Source organism: Benincasa hispida, chromosome 3 (genome assembly GCF_027475165.1).
Source record: "Benincasa hispida cultivar pf3 chromosome 3, pf3_genome.v1.1, whole genome shotgun sequence".
NCBI lineage: Eukaryota > Viridiplantae > Streptophyta > Magnoliopsida > Cucurbitales > Cucurbitaceae > Benincasa > Benincasa hispida.
In genome coordinates this window covers 26,491,509-26,514,407 of record NC_143480.1, presented here as the reverse complement: position 1 = coordinate 26,514,407, position 22,899 = coordinate 26,491,509, and the positions used below count along the sequence as shown (strand labels likewise).

At 34.4% G+C, this 22,899-nt stretch overlaps 3 protein-coding genes and 1 pseudogene across 3 annotated transcripts; all 4 read left to right on the top strand.

The window, feature by feature from the left end:
* The first annotated feature begins 351 nt into the window (after positions 1-351).
* LOC120072655 (Nucleotide-sugar transporter family protein) lies at positions 352-3,917 on the top strand. Its single transcript, XM_039025088.2, has 7 exons — positions 352-977; positions 1,590-1,638; positions 1,752-1,978; positions 2,565-2,763; positions 2,866-3,009; positions 3,228-3,302; positions 3,519-3,917. The coding sequence occupies exons 1-7, from the start codon at positions 838-840 to the stop codon at positions 3,678-3,680; spliced, it is 996 nt and encodes a 331-aa protein (XP_038881016.1). The 5' UTR covers positions 352-837; the 3' UTR covers positions 3,681-3,917.
* A 1,024-nt stretch (positions 3,918-4,941) lies between these two features.
* Positions 4,942-7,990, top strand: LOC120073762 (ras-related protein RABH1e). Its single transcript, XM_039026588.2, has 6 exons — positions 4,942-5,422; positions 6,087-6,157; positions 6,511-6,599; positions 6,703-6,814; positions 7,235-7,325; positions 7,524-7,990. Exons 1-6 carry the CDS (start codon positions 5,306-5,308, stop codon positions 7,665-7,667), a joined length of 624 nt encoding a protein of 207 aa, XP_038882516.1. The 5' UTR covers positions 4,942-5,305; the 3' UTR covers positions 7,668-7,990.
* Positions 7,991-9,372: 1,382 nt separating this feature from the next.
* Positions 9,373-12,744, top strand: LOC120073760 (Mitochondrial substrate carrier family protein). Its single transcript, XM_039026587.2, has 4 exons — positions 9,373-10,262; positions 10,586-10,889; positions 11,398-11,865; positions 12,375-12,744. Exons 1-4 carry the CDS (start codon positions 9,796-9,798, stop codon positions 12,447-12,449), a joined length of 1,314 nt encoding a protein of 437 aa, XP_038882515.1. The 5' UTR covers positions 9,373-9,795; the 3' UTR covers positions 12,450-12,744.
* Positions 12,745-21,341: 8,597 nt separating this feature from the next.
* LOC120073496 (transcription factor MYB93 pseudogene) lies at positions 21,342-22,582 on the top strand (annotated as a pseudogene).
* Positions 22,583-22,899: the final 317 nt, after the last annotated feature.

The window sequence follows — 22,899 nt, the reverse complement described above, 5'->3', positions numbered from 1 at the left end:
TACATATGGTATATTTGTAACATGCCCGATAAAAAGAAAATTATGTTAAGATGTCTAAGTAGGCATACAATTTTCTTTTATAAAAAAATTTAACATATTGAATTAGCAAAATATAAAATTGGAGTGATAAATATTTTTCATTGAGTCAAAAGATGGAGAAGGCATCTCTAACTCCACTTTGCAATCTTGCGAAGTCCATCCTATTTAATATATAGACATGTAAATAGAATTACCAATTTATATCGTAATTGAAGTGTGTATATAAAGTCAAACATGTTCTTCCGAATGCTTCCCCCCCCGCCCACGTGTTTATGGTTTTATTTATAACCAATTCAATGAGACCATTTTGATGTTTTAATTTAGACAAAAAAAAAATCAACAAATCAAATCAATGAACATCATGCTACAGAATCCACTTATAATTTATTTTGGTTGTTTTGAAAGAATCGAATTTTGTGATCGAATTGAATATTTATAACCAATTTTAGGATGATACTAAATAATTACAACCAATAAGATTAAGTTTACAACTCAAAGGGCATGTAAATTTTTATATGGTATCGTATCACTAATTACAGTTCATGTTTTTTTTTTCTTTTTAGGACAATTTTTATTGTGAGTTGTGAGCCTAAATTGTACTTTGACAAGTCAAAAACCTCGAACACAAGAAACCAACATCCTCTTTTTTGAGCGTCTTGGGCTACACGACGTCGTATCGACTACAAGACCTCCACCCGATTCCCAGATTGAAAGGCAGGAACTGTACGTGCTCGCAACCCATCGACGCATCCGAATCGGAGTTTTCAACTTGGAAGAGAACTCCGAGAGGTTGCGGTGATGCCGTCGGTAGCTCCAAAGAAAAGGCCCAAAGATGCGGCCACTAGGGCCGATCAAATGAACAGGGGAATTTTGCTTTACTCCATTTTACTTGCTCTTCAGTACGGAGCCCAACCCCTAATCTCCAAGCGATTTACGAGGTACTTTCTCATTTTCTGTTCTTTCAATCTTTGTGCTTTTTTGGATTAATATTGTCGTCGCGAAGGATGGATGGCAGAAAATTATCTGGGGTATGCACCTTCTATCTGAATTTCAAGTATAGCTATGTATTTATGAGTCCCTAACGGTTCTTAGGATTTGAAATTCACGTGTTTATGTAATTTATGTTTTATCGCTCCTTGGCCAAGGATCACGTGTTGAATTGGAGATTCACTATTTTGATGATACTTTTTTACAGTTTTTTGTTGGCGGCATTTTTCTTTATGAAATATGTTGTCGAGGTATACAGACAAATTAATCTATAATCAGAATGTTGGTAAACGAATTGGGACTTTGTGACGTGTGTAAGTTGGTTTTAAGGATTTAAGTTGGGGGATTCAAATTATTAGTTTCTTTCTCCTTTCTGATGCTCAGTATCCTGACATTTCAAATCTTGAGTTGTTTTCATGAAATCATAGTTTTTTTTGTTGTCGCTGTTGTATGCAACATTCATTTTTTTATGGATTGAATTGATATTGGGATTTCTTTTGCGCACAATAGTAACTGATTTCAGGTGTTGTGCACGATATTAACTCATATGATTCTCCCTGCAGACGAGAAGTTATTGTGACTTCATCTGTCTTGACTTGTGAGATTGTGAAGGTATTGTTGTATAGCATATTTTTTCATTCTTGGATTTAATTATTGACAATTTTTTGGGTAAAAGGTCTACTTTTCGCACTAATATCACAAATAATTTTTTGTATGCTTTGCAGGTCGTATGTGCCCTGATTATCATGGCAAAAGAAGGTAGTTTAAAGAAAACTTTTACTGAGTGGACTGTTGCTGGTGCATTGACTGCTTCAGGACTTCCTGCTATTATTTATGCATTACAAAATAGCCTGCTGCAGATAGCTTACAAGAACCTTGATTCTCTGACATTCTCAATGCTGAATCAAACAAAAATACTTTTCACTGCTGTATGTACCTATTTGTTACTCAGGTATGTTCCAACGTTTCTTCTGTCTTTCCAAAATTATAATGGAATATCATGTTTCTATAGGCTTTCGTTATCCTAGTTGGAAACTTGTGTAATTGGTCAATGGACTGATGAATTGTTATGATGTACTGTGAAATACTTCCTCGATGTCCGAGTAATTTTCTTGTTTTGCAATTGCAATATGTGAATGCTTGTATAAATTCCAACTTTATTTTCATAATAGTCTCAAGTCTCTATCAATTTTGCTGTAGAGAGGACCCAGATCTGTATTTCAGTTTCTCTAACTGACACCAAACTCTAACCATATTTCCTTTCCCCCTTCGGGGGGCGGGGGTGGTGGTGTTCTGTGCTGCATGGAAATCTAGAACTTCAGTGAAAAAGCAATTTCAGAACAACAATCTGTTCCATAGATTTGGGATCACAGTGGCCAATGATTTAGAAGGCAATGCATGACCCTTATTTTTTTAATCTCAATCTGTGACTAGGAAGAGTGCATCTGGTGATGTACTGTACTCATTTCTGATTAGAGCACAAGATCTAAAATAATTTCTTACAACTTACTTGGCGTAGTATCTGGTTTTATGTGTAGGCAGAAGCAGTCCATTCAGCAAATTGGGGCTTTATTCTTGTTGATTGTTGCTGCTGTTCTTCTAAGTATAGGTGAAGGATCTAGTAAGGGTTCCGGTGACGGCAGTCCTGATCAAATTTTGTTTAATGGGATTATACCTGTCTTGGTTGCTTCTGTACTCTCTGGTCTGGCTTCTGCATTGTGTCAATGGTCTTCACAGGTGTGTGTGGAGGTCTTTTTTAGTTTATTTAGATACCAATCTCCAAGAACCAATCGAGTAATGTGTTTGGTCCTTTCTGATGAAGAGTTTTCCTTCTAACAGGTTAAGAAACATTCATCATACTTGATGACTGTAGAAATGTCTATAGTTGGAAGTCTGTTCCTATTCGCTAGTACATATAAATCACCTGATGGAGAAGCTATCAGACAGCATGGTTTTTTCTACGGCTGGACTCTTCTCACCATGGTAATTAAATGTCATTGTCATACACGAGTTCATGAATTGCTTTGATCTACTTCTTATAGTTTACAGTTTCCTGATTAAGCATTTTCAGCAAGAAGTTGATAGCTTTCTTCCATGCCTTTTTATTTTGGATGAGAGGACACAAATTATTTGTAGTAGCTGAAGAGATCCATTTTCTTTTTTTTGTAAATGTATTCTTCTTTTCTGTCGTTTTGTTTCAGATTCCAGTCTTATTCAATGCTCTTGGTGGAATTCTTGTTGGACTAGTCACAAGTAGGGCCGGTGGTGTTCGTAAGGCAAGTTTTCGAATTGGTCTTTTAACCCCTTGGATTGTTCTTGAATATAACCTCCAAGGATATGAACCTCGCTAACAGAGTTTCGTACTCACCATGAGCATGATCTAAATTTATGCTGCTAACTTTTTTTTTCATTTCCTTCTAGTTTAAAATAAGCTTCTTCATTGGTTGCATTTTAATGTCCACTTATCTTTGGAAATTTCGTCACGGTTGCAGGGATTTGTCATTGTGTCAGCACTTCTTGTGACAGCATTGCTGCAGTTCATATTCGAAGGGAAGCCACCTTCAGTGTATTGCATTGTGGCTCTTCCCCTGGTGGTCAGTAGTATTTCTATATATCAAAAGTATCCCTACAGAGTTAAAAAGAAGGAATTATAGCCTCCGACTGTTATTTACCCGAGCATGAGATTTTTAGTTCATCACATGGATGGAATTTGTAGATGTATCACATAATCAAAGCTACACAAATAGCTATATCTTCATACTTTAGTCATCTGATCGATAATTTTAGTTGCCAAGAGTACAAAATACTTGATTTCAATTAATTCATAGATTTTTGTATTTGAACTTGCGACGAACTGTAATCGTTGATGTATATGATCATTTCATTCGTCAGTCCTGATGAGCATTGGAGAAGTGAAGATTGCCTTTTAGCCTTTAAAAATATACAAATAGTATTTTAAAGTTATTTCTTTTATTAGTTTCCAAATTATTCACCACAGTTTGAAAATGAATTGAAAGAAACGATGTCATTTTAATATTCTTTTAGCATTCATCATACGGTTTATTATGAGGATTATATTTTCTTCATATTTTTGATAATTTGGAAACTTAGATGTTTTTTTTTTTTTTTCTCTTGGATATAATAAAGAAACGAAAAAATTATGGATGTTATGCTTATGAAACGTATGTAATACAGAAACGTTACAGGTGAAGTCGCATTTTGTACGGTTATACTCAAAGGCCTTTGAAACTCTCAAAATGGGCGTGAGAGGAGCAAACATTGTGGGCAACGCCATTTGACCTAATGCAACGTGGGGCTTTAGGATTTTATTATTTTTTTAGGCCAAGGGTTATTGCATTTACTTAGGGGGCCATACTTGCAACTCTAATCACATTTCTTTTTTTCTTTTCTTTTTTAAAAATTATGAAGTATTTGCCACATAAAAATTAATCACGCTATTTATGGAGGTTAAATTATAAATATGGTCCTTACGGTTTATAGAGAAAATTAAAATTTAATCTCTTCAAATTAGAAGTTAGTTTATATAATTTGATAAATCTCATAAATAGTCCTTATTATTTGATAAAATCTTCATAAATAATCTATATTGTAGGAACATTTATGATAGTTTTATCAAAGCGTAGAGACTTAACACTAATTGTAAACTATTGAGACTAAATTCTAAAGTTTTTCAAATTACAGGGACTAAATCTACAATTTAACTCATTATTATAAATCATACGTGAAGGCACAAACAAAGGTGACAATTTTTTCATCCTACAAATTAGTGAACTTAAAACGGATAATAACAATAATATAGCATTCAAAGAGCATCCAAGAATAAATTAAATTATAGGTAATAAATGGAATTAAAGAAAAAAAGTATAAAAAATAGAGAAGAAGAAGAAATGCGTTAGAGTAAGAATTGTGATTGGTTAGGGAAATTGCATGGCAAAGAAAGCGAGGGCGAAAGGAAAGGGCGAGGCTTAAGTTTGGCGCGTCCACGCAGTGGAAAGGAAGGAGGATAAAGGTGTAAGTTAGTTGAAGTTTTAAACATTTGACTTTTCGCGTCTTCGTCATTGTTGGCGGTTTCTCCTGCGTGCAGGTGCGCGTGCTGCTGCGGCACCCGGAGAGAAACGAACTTTTAAAAACCTTTAATCCGTATTCCATCCTGATTTTTTCTTTCCTCCAGAATTTCCTTTTCCCCGGTTTGCTTTTTGGATCCATCTTCTTGCGCTACCTTCCTTTGAATTTTCATCGCTACACCTATATTCCCTTCATGGCGACGGTTTCTCCTCTCGCCAAATACAAGCTCGTCTTCCTCGGCGATCAATCCGTTGGTAAAACCAGCATTATCACCCGCTTCATGTACGACAAGTTTGATACCACCTATCAGGTCCTCTTTCTATTTGCCTTATATCTTGCTTTCTTTTCTAATTTGATTTGGAAGTCTGATATGATAGCCATTTGCTTCTGCAAATGATTTACTTAGTCGCATCTCTGTTTCCACATGTATCCGAATCTGGATACAAATTTCTGGGGATTCATGTGGATCCGAGTTATGTGGCGTTGGTTCTAATCGTGTTTGTTTAGGTGGTCAAATGGAAAACGTAGTCGGTTATGTTTATGAATTTCATCAACGCCTTTGTCGACTCGTGTTTTGTAACGGTGATTAATCTTTTTGCAATCGATCGGATTTATCGAATGATTTAGATTACTTTTTTTATTCAGCCTCATCCGGTGGCTCCGGACATTCTTTCTTCGTCAACGGATAAGTTTTTTTGTTTTCTGTATAAAAAAACTACGTAGAACAGAGGAAAATGAGGGGAAATTGCTCCTAATAGGGTTGAATACATCACTATCAGATTATCTAGCGTTTACTAGATCCAAGAGAGGGAGCGGAGCAGATGGTTCGTGCCTTACAAACAAAATGTATTTCAGGGCTGTGTACTTTGAAATGCCTAAAATCTCTCATAACTTAATTAGGCGTCAGCAGTGGAATTCACCCTTACTTTGCTTGTTGACCTCCTTTCTTCATGCTGACATGAACTTTATTGCAGGCTACAATTGGAATTGACTTTTTGTCCAAAACTATGTACCTTGAAGATCGAACAATTCGGTTGCAGCTTTGGTATGATGTGTTTTTATCTCTTTCCAGTCATTTAATGAAGATTGTTTTATGTATCAGTCTTTGTTTCGACATCCAGACTCTTAAGTTACAATTCTGGTTTTTTTCAATTTGTTGGTAGATATCTGATTCTTTTCAGTCCGATATATGCATTCATTGACATAGATCCTACAGAATTGTGAGAAATACAGATGGGATACCCTAAGCTTTCCTTTTCTTCTTTTAATGCGCTGGCTTGGAGCAAGCTTACTGTAACAGTAGAATATGACGTTTGTTTCATCATAGAATATGACATTTATATGTTAGTTGATATGCATACAGTTTTTTCTGTACTCCTAATACCTACCATTTCACAGGGATACTGCTGGACAAGAAAGATTTAGGAGTCTCATTCCAAGTTACATAAGAGATTCCTCTGTAGCAGTTGTAGTCTATGATGTATCTAGTTAGTACTCTCTCTGTATTATCTGTCCTTTTGTTGTGTGATGCATCCTGGTTGGTTGTAGTTGACGTGCTAATAACATCGGTGTGAAAACATTATTATGCAGATAGACAATCATTCTTGAACACCACCAAGTGGATTGAGGAGGTACGAACAGAACGGGGTAGTGATGTGATAATTGTTCTTGTTGGGAACAAAACTGATCTTGTTGAGAAAAGGTTAGCAATGAATTTTTATTATGAACAATATTGATATCTTTGAGAAAAATATTCCCGTTATTTTCCAATATACATTAGGATCAGTATTGTACTTGATATTAGTAAATTGTAGGGTGATTGAGTTTAAACTTTCTTTGAGAAGGTTGGAGGCTGCATTAGGGGCACGAGTTCTGTGCATACTTTGTATGCAATGATGAGAAGGGATTAGAGCTGAGCGTAGTTGTTAATGTCCTTTGATTGCTTGATCTACACTGACAATTCTTCAAACTTATTAAATTGTCAGCAATTTTGACCTTAGTTGCTATTTCATATTTGTAACGTATGAATAGATTTTGCCAATATCTATTGAAACCCAAAATAATTCCATCTTTCAGTAAGTTCTCTAAAGTCTAAATACTGTTTGCTTGGTGACAACATCAGGCAAGTTTCAATCGAAGAAGGTGATGCCAAATCTCGCGAGTTTGGAGTCATGTTTATAGAAACTAGTGCCAAAGCTGGGTTCAACATCAAGGTAACGTATCCATGTCCTATGATTTCTGAACAGTAAAATTACAGTACATAAAATATCCAAAGTCCACCTGTAGGCTGTACCTTTATGTTCTCAAAGCACAAAGTTACGCATCCTTGCTAAATTTGCAATAGTCTCTCCTCTTTTGTCGGTCTGTAGATGTAGGTTTGACTTACATTTATATTGATACAAATCTTGCAGCCTCTCTTTCGTAAGATTGCTGCAGCACTGCCAGGGATGGAAACTCTGTCTTCAACAAGACAAGAGGACATGGTTGACGTAAATTTGAAACCCGCAGTGAATTCATCCCAGACGGAACAGCAAGGAGGAGGTTGTGCATGCTAGAGGAGATATGTAAGTTCGATACATTAAAAAAAGTTCTGCAAAATTGAAATAGTATACGCAATCATTCACGGTGAGTTAGTTCAACAAATTGACATTCAAAATTTTCTAACGGTATGATGTTTGTAATATTGTATGCCATTAGATTCTTTTTGGGTTTCCACCAATGAACAAATCATCATTCTGTCTTCTCACATGTTGAGATTTTCATTTTGGATTTGTGATGCCTTTCTAAGAGTTGACCAACTATATCTAATTGCGGAGTAATTGAAACTGTTCCATTGTTTATAATTATATATCAATGTTCAGTGTTCTTTCATAGAAAATTCTCTCCTTGGCTATGCTGTTCACGTTAGAAATGGTCAGCTCTTGTGAAAACAATCCATTGAACCACCCTCAACTGTACTCCATATGGAATTTATGTACTTTTTTCATTCCAAACAAATTCTATAATGATAGAGTGGTAAATGCTTAAAGTGGAAAAAAGGGATCAAAGAAACGATGCAAGTATGGATGATATCCGGAGGCTTGTAGAAAGTTGGGATCTTATTCCATAAACATGTATGTCAATTTCAATGGTCACTCGACGAATATATATATATATATATTTTGGAAAAACATATATAAATCAATAATTTTTTGGAACTAATAAATAAAGATTTGATTCATTTTATTTCTACTTTTATTATTATATTTTCTACATTCATTTCGGAATACTTTTGCCTATACTTTTATTATCATACATCGAATTTTAAATTTTTGTCAACATTTTAATGATATTTGAGTCATTGTCACATCGTTTTCAAACTATTTCAATCATAAAATGAAGACATATGTATTTCTTTTTCAATGGTCACGGCATAATTATCTAACTTGAGGGAACTCTTGTATGAAATTGGTCATTATCATGTTTGATTGGAGAATAGTAGTTTGTTGCAAAGGTTGAAGTTATGAGCATAGCAAAAATGTTGCTGTCATGACCAATCTTGTTCACGGGATGCTTCCAAGTCACTAAGTTATGGACAACAAAGATGTTGGTAGGAGGCTACAACTGGATTCATACAAGATCGTAATTTTGTGTTTGAAATGAGTGATTTTACAGATTGAATTTAGTACCCCAATTTTGAAAAGTACCCATCTCATCTTGATTATCGACCTTATCAAACTCACTCGAGACTCATAGTTATTAATTATTAAATAGTCTCCATCCTTTAGGGAATATCCTTTACTTCGAAATAGATGTGATTAAGAAATCAAGGTTTAGCAGTATTAAACTACAGATGTTGGATTGAGATAAATACCTATGTTATTCAAGGTTGGTCCAAATAACATTTCTTCATTGTTAATAGACTGCATTTTCACCAATAAAGACAAATCATCCAATCATCCTTGAAGAAAGCAAAAAAAAAAAAAAAATAATAATAATAATCTAAGCATGAGTAGATTTTAAACAGCTTGATTGTATATTAACTCACAAATCTTTTAATTTTTTTTAAAAAAATTGCTTACCAGTGCCCTATTTCTTTATTGTAATAGTTTTGATTGGAGAAATGATACAATTATATCATCATTTGATACATCAATTAAACATAGTTCAATTGACAAATAATCACTAGTACATCATTTATTGTTCTATAAAATCGAGAGCTTTCATCTCATAAGGTCAATTTTTTGATTAATTGGAGCAAAGAATGAATGAAGAGATTTGAAACCACCCTTCAAACTACCATTCTTGCAAAGAAAATTTAAAAGAAAAAATAATATCCCTCTGCTTCCACAATGGTATATGTGGAGCATTCACCCATATGGTCATAACTTTAAACAATAAAGCGGACAACAACACAGAAACCACCTACGATTCGATGAAAGCTAAGTGAGACTTTCCACAGCACAAGAAATGGCATCAGCAGCTATATATTCCTAATGTTGCCATCTTCCTCTCAATTTCTTTGTTTTCTATTCCATTCCCTCGTCTTGTTCAAGCTTCTCTTATTCCGCCTCACTTCCTTCATCTCTCTTCTTAAAATCCCAACTCTTTTTCCTCATGTTCTTCAACCCATGAGGCTCTGGTTCTTGTTCCTGTTGATCAATCTCAATAACCCCCGTTTCGATCTCACCTAACCCTTTTGCAATGCACGGAAACCACCCATCTTGGTTCACCCACTTGATCAAATCCGACCCATCTGATTCGATCTTCCTTGGAGGGTTGTTTCTTGAGGACAATCTTCCTCCCTCTTTCGTTTCGTTAATCTCTTCTAAAACCTCTTCTGGGTCGGCTTCATTTTCTCCTCCTCACAGTCTTCACAAGACTCTTAACTTTCAAATTTTGCATCGGCGAGGAAGGGCAGTTTCCGATGGAGGTGGGTGCGGATTTTTATCTGTGAGCTTGTCTGCAAATGGGAGTGGAGAGAATGGAGATTACATTCAGGATTCGGAAGATTATTTGGGACAAAATGGGAATAAAGGTTCGATGGAGAAGGCTATTCAGCATGAGGAGGAAGAAGAAGAGAGGGAAAAGAAAGCTGTATTGCGAGGATCTGGTGCTATGAATATGACCAAGCATCTGTGGGCCGGAGCTGTTGCTGCTATGGTTTCAAGGTTTGCCTTCCAGTTTCCCATTCTATAGTTATTTTCAACAATCAAATTCAATGTTTTAATAGGGAGGAACCACTATTTTCTATGGAAACTAATTAGACAAAATACCAGTTGCTGGAAACCAAAAAACCTTGATTAGATCGTCTTTCGATTCAGTATTCGTATGGGAAAAGGCTTCATCCATAGGAAAATTCCCCAAATTACATATCTATGATTTATGAATATGAATGCAAGACACTTTGCGGTGTATCTATGATTTATGAATATAACATCATTTGATTTAGTCGCACGGCATGTTTATTCATGATGTTTTTGCTGTGTGATAGAACTTTCGTTGCTCCTCTCGAGAGATTGAAGCTAGAGTACATAGTTCGTGGTGAGCAGAAAAACCTTATTGAACTGATCAAGACCATAGCATCTTCTCAAGGTCTGAACGGTTTTTGGAAAGGAAATTTTGTCAACATTCTTCGCACTGCTCCTTTTAAGGCTATCAATTTCTATGCTTATGATACATACAGAAATCAGTTGATGAGATGGTCTGGAAATGAGGAAACCACTAATTTTGAGCGGTTTCTCGCTGGTGCTGCTGCTGGGATTACTGCAACCGTGCTTTGCATTCCTATGGACACTGTAAGTAGCAATTGCTTTTATAGGTGGCTAAGTAGTTTTATGACCTTAGTTGAACAAGATCTGTTCTAGAGTTCTAAGGTGACTAAGTAGTTCTCCAATCTGCAGATTGCTATATGTCAGATTGAAGTTTTTGTATCTTCATAACAGAGTTTTGTAAGTTGTACTTGTGCAATGCATACCTATTTTTCTGATAGATTCATGCTCTGCTATCAAATTGTTCGGTATGTTTATTGATATTAACCCCAAAGAACAGTTATAATAATTCAAACAACACAGTATAGATTGTTTGCAAATTTCGAAGGGGTGACCATTCTCCTTTTCATTACACTCACACTAATCACAAGACACCTGAACAAACCTGTTACTTTCTATTTACAATGGATACAACCACAGTGACCCCCTACTTAACCAACCCGTGGGGGGTAGAATTTCCGATTTACCATTTCCAGTGTGTACTCATACTTTAACCATTAGAGGCCTCACACCTGCATGGCCTTTGTTTTTGCAGATTCGGACTAAGATGGTGGCACCAGGCGGGGAAGCCTTGGGTGGTGTCATTGGCACCTTTCGCCACATGATCCAAACTGAAGGCTTCCTTTCCCTTTATAAGGGTTTGGTACCCTCAATTATTAGCATGGCACCATCAGGTGCTGTGTTTTATGGAGTTTATGATATACTAAAATCAGCTTACCTACATTCACCAGAAGGAAGGAAAAGAATCCAAAATATGAAAGAAGGTGGTCAGGATTTGAATGCTTTGGAACAATTAGAATTAGGTACTATAAGGACGTTACTGTATGGCGCCATAGCAGGGGCATTTGCTGAAGCTGCTACATATCCATTTGAAGTTGTGAGGAGGCAGCTCCAAATGCAAGTTAGGGAAACAAAGCTGAGTGCAGTTGCAACTTGTGCCAAGATTGTTAATCAAGGGGGTGTCCCGGCTCTTTATGCGGGCTTAATTCCCAGCTTATTACAGGTGCACCACTGATCTCTCACAAACAACTTTTTTGTTCATTTATATGTTTTTGTGCAATTAGATTTCTATGACATTAGATGTAATGATAGCCCTGGTAGATTATATATGAATACAGTGTCTCAAGAACATCCTTTACAAAGTTATTAAATACAACTTGTGAAGTGAATACTTGCGTCAACTTTCGGTGGCATTAGAAGGAATGGGTTTAAAGCCATGGTAAGGTAATGATTTTAAGCAATAGTGGCTATTTGCCTAAGATTTAATGTCTTACGAGTTTCTTTAACAACCATATGCAATAGGATCAAGCAAATATTTGATGTGCATGTAAGTTGGCATCAACACACATGCATATTAATAACAAAACAAGAATGATAACGCTTCTATCATATTCTGTTGGTTCTCATCTGCCGGTTCAGTTTGCCATAAGTACATTGTTTGTCCATTGATGTGCATTTATCACATCTATCTGTCTTTAAGCTTCTCATAATCTAACGTTTTGCATAATTTAGGTTTTACCATCGGCTGCAATAAGCTATCTTGTGTATGAATTCATGAAGATAGTCCTGAAAGTAGAATCATCGTGAAGATTTGAAGCCTGCGTGTGAAGTTCAATGTTGCCGATGATTTCTGTAGCTTTCAGGCCAAGGTTCAGGAAGAGCTAAAGATCATTTCAGTGGCCTTGGCTGTGTTTCTAAGCGAAGTTCCTATGGCCATCATAATAGCATTTTAATTTGTTTCTTTTTCTTCCTTTTCAGTTTCGGGCGACTGAGGCATTGGTGATATTTTTCAATGCAGTGCCCACGTAAAGAGCTTCAAGTTCGAAGCGAGTGATATAATGTTAACTAGAATGTCAATAAAAGGAAAACAGTTGACAACGTATGGTCTGTGGGATCGTAACATTTTTGCATTGCACATACTCACTGATTTCAGTTAAAAGTATCTCAACCAGGAAAAAAAAATATAAAAAGGAAAACAGTGCAAAAACTGTCACCCTGCTAACTCTCGCAAATATAGAAAATCCTCACGTGGAAGACAACGGTATAATAGAACTGTCCGTTGTGCTTTTAGAACATTTTGTTGTCAAAGAACTTATTGGGGGGATGATATATATACTTCCCATATAATCTAGGTGACATCCAGTGCATTATACTAGTTTACAATGCATAGATTTTTTAAGTGAGTTACAAACGAAGATTGGCAACAATTAGTACTTAGGGTTGTTTTGCGTCCTTCATTAGTGGGATAAGTCTTTTCTATTTATACTTTTCCTTTTTCACATGCTACGAAAATTAAAAAAATTTCCAACAAAAAGCGTAAAAATAGAATTGACTAAAGTTTTCTAAACAAACAATGATTGTCGGGAGAGCCTTTGTTGGAAATGGCAGGACCCTTAGAATGACGAATAGCAAACGGTCAAGACACGGCGGTCAAACAAAAAGCAAAAATCTACAAAACAGAAACATGTTATAGGTTGAGTTGCGGAGCTCGTTCTCTTTAAGACGTTTCGTGGCTCTGACCAAGTGTGCAAGTAGGTCTGAAAAATGTCACGTCGTTTCTAGGATAAAATAACCAAAGAAATCCGATTGGAAATGCACCGTTACCGACTGAAATACACACCCTTTCTAATCCACTACTCGGAAAACTAAAATAGAAGAGTTAGAAGAGGAAAAGAGAACATTGGAATGGAGTGAATGAAAAGAATTGTGTTTTCGAACTGCGCCTTCAGTGTGGAATAGTTGGGAGCGAAATAAGCGGTGAGCCTTAGAATGTGCACAGACGAATTGCACTTGCGTGAACAGGGAGGACTTTATCTTTTTTTTTTTTTTTCTTTTTTTTGAACTCACGTTGGTCTATCTCCTCACTCCCTCCAAAATATGGGTACCCTGGGGCCTAAACCCAAAACTCTTGAAGTACATAAGGGAGGCTTCCAAATTAAAATTTTCTAATGTGGGATTCTCCAACCAAAGGTTGGTTCCCTCTTATTTTTTAAAGTTAAATTTTCACCCAACAATCTCCCACTTGGAAATTTAAACAAAAAGAGAGAGAAAAAAAAAATTCATCTAGCAGTTTTAGTTTATACAACACTGTGCATAAGCAAAGGTGTCTTACGACTTGAACCTTTACATAGTGTAAATGATTCAGAATATACTAGAGTAACCCTTGATTTTGAATTTATCTCTAACACATCTCACACAGAGTGTCATTGGGGTGTAGTACGAAAGCCCGTGCTTTAAGGCCTAGCACGTGTATCCCGGTTTAGTGAACGTTCTAGAGAGTTTGTCTAAAAACTCCATAGGAAGCGGCCTTCACTTCCACATTCATATAGGTGAGTGTATCAAGAGTACTCCTGTAGCTAGGCTCCCACTTGTCATCAAGTATAGATCTCATTAAGAATTGAGTTCAACCTTTTTTACGCTTCAAGATATCATGCTCAGACTATAAGTCATAAGAATGGAAGTCTGTGTTTGGTTTAACATGATTCACTATATATCACTCGTGATCAATTATTACCCGTTGAACCTGTTTCTTAGGATCTCCAGTCTACAGGTTGGGTTTTCCTCATTTTGATTCATCTTTCTATAGGCATGAGTCCCATTCTTTCTGAGGTTCTGAAAACCTTTTCTCTGGCCAGTCCTTTCGTCAAAGAATCTGCCAAATTTTCATCAGTCTGTATGTGATCCACTCTAACTGCACCAGTTAATGAGAAACTCTCTAATGGTACTATGCTTACGACGTATTTGTCGTATTTTTCTATTGTAGTAATGGTTCTTAACTTTTGCGATTACTGCAGTACTATCGCAATGGATCAATATGACTGGTACTGACTTTTCCCATAAAGGAATCTCTGATAGCAGACTTCTAAGCCAGCCTGCTTCTTCACTAGTTATCGCTAGTGTTATCATTTTTGACTCCATCATAGATTTGGCTAAAATAGTCTGTTTCTTGGACTTCCAAGAGATAACTCTGCCTGTTATATTAAAGATATAGCCACTTGTAGCATTTGAATCATTTGAAAGAGAGTTCCAGTCAGCATCGCTAAACCCTTCTAAGACTTCCAGGACAACGGGAAACTTTTGATAATGTAATCCTAGGTTTTGGGTTTTCTTCAAGTATCTCATTACCCTTTCTATAGCATTCCAATGCTCTTTACTAGGTCTGCTTATAAACTTATAAAGTAATCCTACAGCATAAGCTATGTCAGGCCTAGTGTAGTTAGCAGTGTATCTAAGACCGCCTATGATGCTCGCATACTCAGATTGATTAACACTTTCACCAGTGTTCTTGAACAACTTGACACTAGGATCATAAGGAGTACAGGCTGGTTTACAATCAAAATAATTACATTTACTTAGAATTTTTTCTATATAGTGAGATTGATCCAAAGAAATTCTCTTTTCAGACCTATTTACTTTTATGCCTAAGATTACACTAGCTTCTTCTAAGTCTTTCATGTCGAAGTTTGCACTTAATATTGATTTCACATCATTTATGACGTGCAAGTTTGATCCAAAGATTAATAAATCATCCACATATAGACACGAGATAGTGCAAAGTTTATTATCAATATTATAGTAGATGCATTTGTCACTTTCATTAACCTCGAAACCTTTAGATAGGATAAGGTCGTCAAATTTTTCGGTTGTTCCATGTAAATCTCTTCTTCAAGTTCGCCGTTTAGGAAAGTAGTCTTTACATCCATCTGATGTATTACGAGGTTATAAAGAGCAGCGAGAGAGAACAGGACACAAATTGTGGTAATTCTAGTGACAGGGGATAAGGTGTCAAAGAAATTTACGTTTTCTCTTTGTCTAAAGCCCTTTGCTACTAACCTAGCTATAAATTTATCGACAGTCCCATCAGGTCTAAGTTTCCTCCTTAAGATCCATTTGCACTGCATCTACTGAGGACATGAAGTTTGGTTTCTATAAAGAAGACACACTTATAAGCTCTACTAGCCAACTTTCTCCTTTTTGGGTCTGGAATCCTTACAAAGGCTAGACAACTCCATGTTCTAAAGTAGGACAAGTTTGGTTTCTATTTTTCCTTTTGGCTTTTCCTTTCATTTCAGGAGAATAAGGTGCGGGTGCGGTTTTTTCGTGTATTATTCTATGTGAGTTAAAGAACTCATTAAAACTGTCTGAGTCAAGATGCCATCAAATTCACATACATCAGAATGAATCATAGTGTAGTCACTAAGTACGGCGGCGTGCGTGTGGGACTATCTTCTCACTCCCTCCAAACACATGGATACCCCTTGGGGTCCAAATCCAAAATTCAAGATTAGAGTACATAAGGGAGACTTCCAAATCAAAATTTTCTAATGTGGGATTTTCCAACCAAAGGTTGGTTCCCTCTTATTTTTAAAAGTTAAAATTTCACCCAACAGCCTTTCTTGATGCAAAGAAGCTTAACGTTGGCAAAAGCTACTTTTGCTAAGTAGGAGCCACACAGTAGATCACACCTTTGCCAATGTTACAATCTTAGCAGCATCATTTAGTAAACAATGTTTACACATTGCAATAAACACTTTGTACGACGGTTTTTTAAAGATGTCGAAAAATGAAGCGTTGACAATTCCTTATTTTCTCCGAGGACCGACCCAAGAGATCTTTTCTCATTGGGTTCGTGAGCTAGATCGGGCTGGCCTAATTGGGGTCTGGCCCATTGGGCCTCAACGGTATCTCCATAACAGCACGCATTTATGGAAGAGGAAGAGTTGCTAAGTTCACATATAATAGCAAAATCAATAGGAAAGCTATCTTTATGTTTGTTATACTCACTCAACTAATATTTGAACATTTTTTTAATTTTCAATTACATACATATATGTATAAAGAATTTTATGCTTTTTTCTTTTAATATAATATTTATTTTTCTTATCAAATTTCAACAGTAAAAATTTATTCTATAAATTGGATAATATTAATTTTTACTCTAACCATCTTCATGAAGATATATATATTTACTCTAATAGATTTAAGTTTAGGGTTTAGGGTTCAACTAAATTTGTTGAGCTAATGTGATTGAACAACATATAGATTAATGAAGACGTCACTTCAAAAGTATACTAATTAAAATACAAATGAAATCTATTAAAATTTATAAACAAAACAAACATATAACGTTGAAACTACGTCAACTAAAATTATAATTTCTTATATATATATATATATTATATATATATATATATATATATATATATATATATATATGTCATCAACTAAAATAAAGAACTTAAAAGAAAAGTAATGATATATATAATTGACAAACAAAAGGTCAAATTCACTCTATTTCGTTATGTCATTGTATTACAAGTTTAATTGGTCATTTTCGATGGTAGTTGTTGGCTTAAAGAGACAATTGAATGTAAAAAATAAAAAAATAAAAATCAACAAAATATGAATTTTCCTTTTATCACTATAATTAAAAATAGTAATTATTTTTCATTTGTGGAACATTGCTTCTCCTTCAATTCAATTCAATGGTGATCTCTATTTCTAATCTCATTGTGTTGGGCATAACAGTTGAGAAAAACTTCACTCTGTCAGGTGTAAAAAAGAGTTCTTTTTATCTTTCCTTGGGAATTATTTTTAGATTTTGGTAATACCTTTACGTTTCATTCTAAATGAGTATAACAATATTATTACGGTTAAATCACCGCTAAATCTAAAATATCGCTAATTAGATTGGAGTGAGTTTAACATATTTTCAACATCCATTTATTAAAATATAGATTTTTATGTTTTTTTTAGAGAAGAAAGATATTAAAGAAATACAACATCGATAGATGTACCCAAACATCTCAACTAGGTTGACACACCCAACATCAAAGTGATTTCATTCTACAAAATAATAATACAAGGAGGAGCTGGAGAAGAACTCTCTAAGCTAGAGGAAAGCCACTGAGACAAAAGTAAGAAGCAAAAGAAACCTAAGATGATATGTATTACATGAGAGCAACTAATTAAGGGTTATAATGGAGGGGCTATAGCTTGTAAAGAGCTTTTGACCGATGAGACCAAAGTCTAACTAGATTTCGAGCATATTCGCAAATTTGAATGTTGCCATTTGTATTGTTCTTGAAAGTGCGGTTATTCCTTTCAAGTTAAAAGAGACCAACAAATAACAATCGATGAGTTGAAGATAATATGGTATTCTTTTGGATAGAAGGATTCATCAAATTGAGATCTTTGCAAAAAGATGTAACATCCGTAGGAGTGAAATGTGAAGAGTTGGAAATCAAATATAAAGAAGATAAAATAGAATAATTTATAATTAAGCATATAAAAAATAATATAAATTAAAGATGGAGAGAGAAAGTTGTTGGTTAAAAAAAAAAAAAAGAGCAACTATTGTTTAAAACTATTAGCGGAGCTCATGTAAAAATTTATATAAATAAAAATGTAAAATGGTGAAACATGTAACGCATAGAGAGGGAGAGGCTCGGAAGAGTCCATGCGAAAAATTTTCTATAGTGAAAGCAGCCATGCCAAGTAAATTATAGAATTTACCCCAAATATCTTACGTTAAAATTATAAAAGTTAAGGGATTAAACCCTATTAATATGAAATAACCAACACCAACCTAGTTCAATAGTTCAATAAGTCAAGCATTACTTATATCCTTAAAGATAAAGTTGGTCAAGCTTCATTAACAGACGAAAATTTTCAGGAAAATATATAATTCAACATTTCTCTTCAACTTTTATTTTTAGACTAACATTGTACGTCGGACAATTTGGAACAAAATTAAAATTAGCACTCATTTATTTTAAATTTAAAACACAGCTGGTCATAAAGTGTATTATTATTACGAGGGGACTCCGAGTAGGGTTTTCTTTTTATTATCATAAGATATAAGAATAATAATTTTTGGGTTTGTTGGACTAAAACAATAATATATATTTATGCAAAAGTTGAAATTATTTTGGTTTGTTGGTTTTGTATAGAATTATGGTTTTGGTAGGCGTGAAGTACTAATACATGTGCATCTTTGACACTTGCTTTTTATCAATAGCCTATAAACGATGACGTCTACATTTCAATTGACTTTTATAAATGATTAATTAAAAGTGTATATAATATAATTAGAAGAGCCTAAGGATGTTGAAGGTGAGGGGACCTCACTTAAAAAGCCTATATACGCTCTATCGATTAGATTTCATACAAAGCTTGGAGAAACATTAATATGGAAATGAGAGAATATCAAATTTGGAAGAGTCTAAGTTGAAATAGCAGAATAAGTTGTACGTGAGTAACTGAAAATGAAGTCTATTAGATAATTACTTCATTGTAATTGTTTAACTCTTTATATGGTGAAATTTCTTTCCACTAAACATACAACTGTCATATGTAAGTGATATTGCATTGAACTGGATTATCAATCTCCGTGTCTCTTTATCTTTGTTGTTATTGTTTGATATTAAATTATTTTGTTTATCAGTTATCATGTCACATGCTTGACATTTGTATTCTATGTGAGATCCACTTTAGTTTTTTTCATATTGCTTTTGTTAAAAAAAAAGGAAAAAGAAAAAGAAAACTGTTTAGTGTTAGATATATTAACTATATATAGTTGTTACATTTAACCGTATAACCAAATTGTAATAAAAATTGGATTAATCATAATCGAATCCTATTGATGAATCAATTGTAATGAGCCTGAATTGCAAATGTAATTGGATTGTTTTTTTTTTTTTATCGTGTTTACTTGAAATTATAAATTTTGTCACATCTACAGTTACCATTGATGTTACCTCTAAGGGTCAAACGATAACAGTAATAGTAGTGTCAAAATTCATAATTTTTCTTTGAGCGATAACAATATTGGTAACCGTAACGGTAACGGTAATGATACAACGTAATTTTCAGACGCAATTGGATTGAGCATGCTCCACTCGTCAATCAATTTGCATTTTTTATTACATATTTGGAAGTGAACTCAATGCAGAAGTAAACAATACCAAAGCTAATCAAATGAGACTCGCCTTTTACATTACCATCGATTTATTATCTTTCCACTAGAGGAAACACGTGCTTAATCAAATAACCATTTCCTCTCAATTCTTCTCTATTTTACTTAACGTAAAAAGTTGTGGATTAATCCGTGTATATTGTATAAGAAGGTAGGTTTTGAAGTGACTATCGTCGACTTGGATTTAAGTACACATTTTACGAAATATGTTTATATATATATATATAAATTTAACATAGAACCTGAAGATAGCCTTTCCCCCAAAAAAAGGGAAAAAAGAAAAAACCTAGAAGATAAAAAAATATTCTTTTATTTTCTCGATTTAATTTCTATTTCGTCTTTATGTTTTAAAATATGACGCTTTTGTTATTAAGTTTTTTAATTTATTTCTATTTGATCTTGAAGTTTCAACATATTACATTTTTACCATGGAGTTTTGATCTTGAAGTTTCAAAATATTAAATTTCAAGATTTGCATTTAACCCTTCAATTTTTATCTACTAAAATCTTTTCGATTCTTGGTGTTAATATTTATTAATTAATTTAAAAGAAAGGATTATAATTAAATTATTAAAAATTTCATACCATAATTATTTATTTTTTCTAATTATTTATTCAAAAAATGACGTCAAAAATCAAATGGGAGTATTCATGAAAACTTGGTGGCAAAAGTTTAAACATAGAAATCTGTTCAAAACTTGAGAGTAAAATTGTAAAATTTTAAACTTAAAGACCAAATGAAATTCAAACTCAAAACTTAGAAGTAAAAAAGCAAAAAAATTGAGAACAAATGGAATTATACTTAAAGGTTAGAGACCAGAAAATTGCAAACAACTCTAGATAATATAGGAAGGTGGTTTAAAAAAAATAGTGGTTTGTAATTAATATAAACCACGACCAACACTAACCATTATCTAAATCATTAGTGTGAGACTTTGTATGTATAATTTTTTATGAAACCTTTTGAATAGTTAGTTATGCATTTAAATTCGGGTCCATATGATCTATAGTTAAATTTAAGGGTATTCGTGAGTTGGGCTAGATTGAATTAAAGCACTTTTCAACTTAATTCAATTGTAATTTTTTTAAAACTCAAATAAACCTTATCAAATAATGAACTTAACCTAATCTAACTATTAAATATGTACATTGAGTTGGTTTGAGTTATTTGAGTTATTCATTTAACTTAAACTCGTTGAGATATCTATTAATGAACCAAAAAAAAAAAGTTTAAGATTCGAATTCTATTTTTACGATAAATGTGAAGGAATAATCATGATAGATTAGAGAGATAAAAGGACTCGAACTTGCATTGAACTTGTTAAACCCAAAAATGGCCTCCAGATTAATATATATTTGAATAGTTTTTAATGGTAACAAAGAGGAGGGGATGCATTGGTTGTGTGTATAAATAGAAGAATGATGGTTAATAAGTTGGAATGGAGGCAGCTGTGTGAGCCACAACTTTGTTAAGAAGAAGAAGAGAAGTGAAGCATCAAGGAATGGGAAGGAGGCCTTGCTGTGATGGGATTGGCCTCAAAAGGGGCCCTTGGTCCCCCGAGGAAGACCAAAAGCTCATCACACACATCCAAAACCATGGCCAAGGCAACTGGAGAGCCCTATCAAAACTCGCCGGTATGTGTCTATATGATATATATTTCAAACCCCAAATAACAATACAACCAATGAGGTATTGTTAATTCTAGTCTTTTAATTAAATAACTTTTTTCCTCTTTTGAGTTTAATTTGGACATGGGCGGGGTTGTGATTTGTAGGAATAAATCGATGTGGAAAGAGCTGCAGATTAAGGTGGATAAACTACCTTAGGCCAGATATAAAGAGAGGCAAATTCACTCGAGAAGAAGAAGAAATCATTCTCAATCTCCATTCCGTTCTTGGAAACAAGTAAGTGTTATTTTTTTGACTAACTAATCGTTGAGAATCTCACATCATTATCTCGTTGTTGGTCAATTGGTTTTGAGATAAATTACATGTTTCTTGAATATGTTATAAATATTTTCTTGATGGATAATTTGATACCTTTTATCATGCATATGTTTAGTTCGTGTTGTTGTATAAATGAAGGTGGTCGGCAATTGCAAGGCAGCTACCTGGACGAACTGACAATGAGGTAAAGAATTTTTGGAATACCCAGTTGAAGAAAAAGCTAATTCAAATGGGTTTTGATCCAATGACCCACCGTCCTCGAACTGACATATCTTCCAATTTGGCACACATCATTGGTTTGGCTAGTTTTAAACAACTCATGGATAATCCCTCATTGGAAGAACACGCTTTAAGATTGCATGCAGAAACCCTTCAATACCTTCAATATCGCCTTCGACGACCATCTTCCTTAACCAACATTAATCATAATAATCCCACTGAAACTGAAATCATGAATTTCGAAAACCAAATGATGGCTCAAAATGATAATCCTATCCAACGTCGTCCACTCGGTACCGACTCAGTGGATCTCAACCTCCAATTTTCCGATTTCCCATGCTTGGAAATAGTTCCAAATAATACAAGTATTTATGAAACGACGCCGTTCATTGTCAAAGAAATGTGTGAAGTTCCTGATCCTAATGATTCTCCATGGCAACTGCCTTCTTCCAACACTAATTGTGGAGATGCATGTAGTAATTCAAGCTTTGTGCGATCATCAACTTCCGCTTGGCCAGACCACCTCTTCCTTGAACACTCTTTGCTTCATGATACTCCACCTTCTCCTTGGATTTAGATTATGTAACAAAATGGCTTAGATATATTTTATATGTATATATTGTATTACACAACACCTGAGGATTTATTTTACATGGATATATATATATATATACGCAGTCCAATATATATGTCTAATTTTCTCTGTCAAAAGAATTTCAGTTCATGATCAAATTGCAGATTTGAATTTGAGCTCCATGTATTGTATATATTTTTTTTTATCCATGAATCGCCAATTTGATCAAGCCTCGAAATTATTGTAATGTGACAATTTGGACCTACTATATTTGATTGTCCAGGTTAACGTCTAGAATTCACCTATTTTTTTTGTCACAC

Coding starts and splice junctions, on each gene's coding strand:
- LOC120072655 (XM_039025088.2), top strand. CDS start 838: ATGCCGTCGGTAGCTCCAAAGAAAAGGCCCAAAGATGCGGCCACTAGG. Junction 978..1,589: donor ATCTCCAAGCGATTTACGAG/GTACTTTCTCAT, acceptor TTCTCCCTGCAG/ACGAGAAGTTATTGTGACTT. Junction 1,979..2,564: donor TGTACCTATTTGTTACTCAG/GTATGTTCCAAC, acceptor TTTTATGTGTAG/GCAGAAGCAGTCCATTCAGC.
- LOC120073762 (XM_039026588.2), top strand. CDS start 5,306: ATGGCGACGGTTTCTCCTCTCGCCAAATACAAGCTCGTCTTCCTCGGC. Junction 5,423..6,086: donor AGTTTGATACCACCTATCAG/GTCCTCTTTCTA, acceptor ACTTTATTGCAG/GCTACAATTGGAATTGACTT. Junction 7,326..7,523: donor AAGCTGGGTTCAACATCAAG/GTAACGTATCCA, acceptor CAAATCTTGCAG/CCTCTCTTTCGTAAGATTGC.
- LOC120073760 (XM_039026587.2), top strand. CDS start 9,796: ATGCACGGAAACCACCCATCTTGGTTCACCCACTTGATCAAATCCGAC. Junction 10,263..10,585: donor GTTGCTGCTATGGTTTCAAG/GTTTGCCTTCCA, acceptor GCTGTGTGATAG/AACTTTCGTTGCTCCTCTCG. Junction 10,890..11,397: donor TTTGCATTCCTATGGACACT/GTAAGTAGCAAT, acceptor TTGTTTTTGCAG/ATTCGGACTAAGATGGTGGC.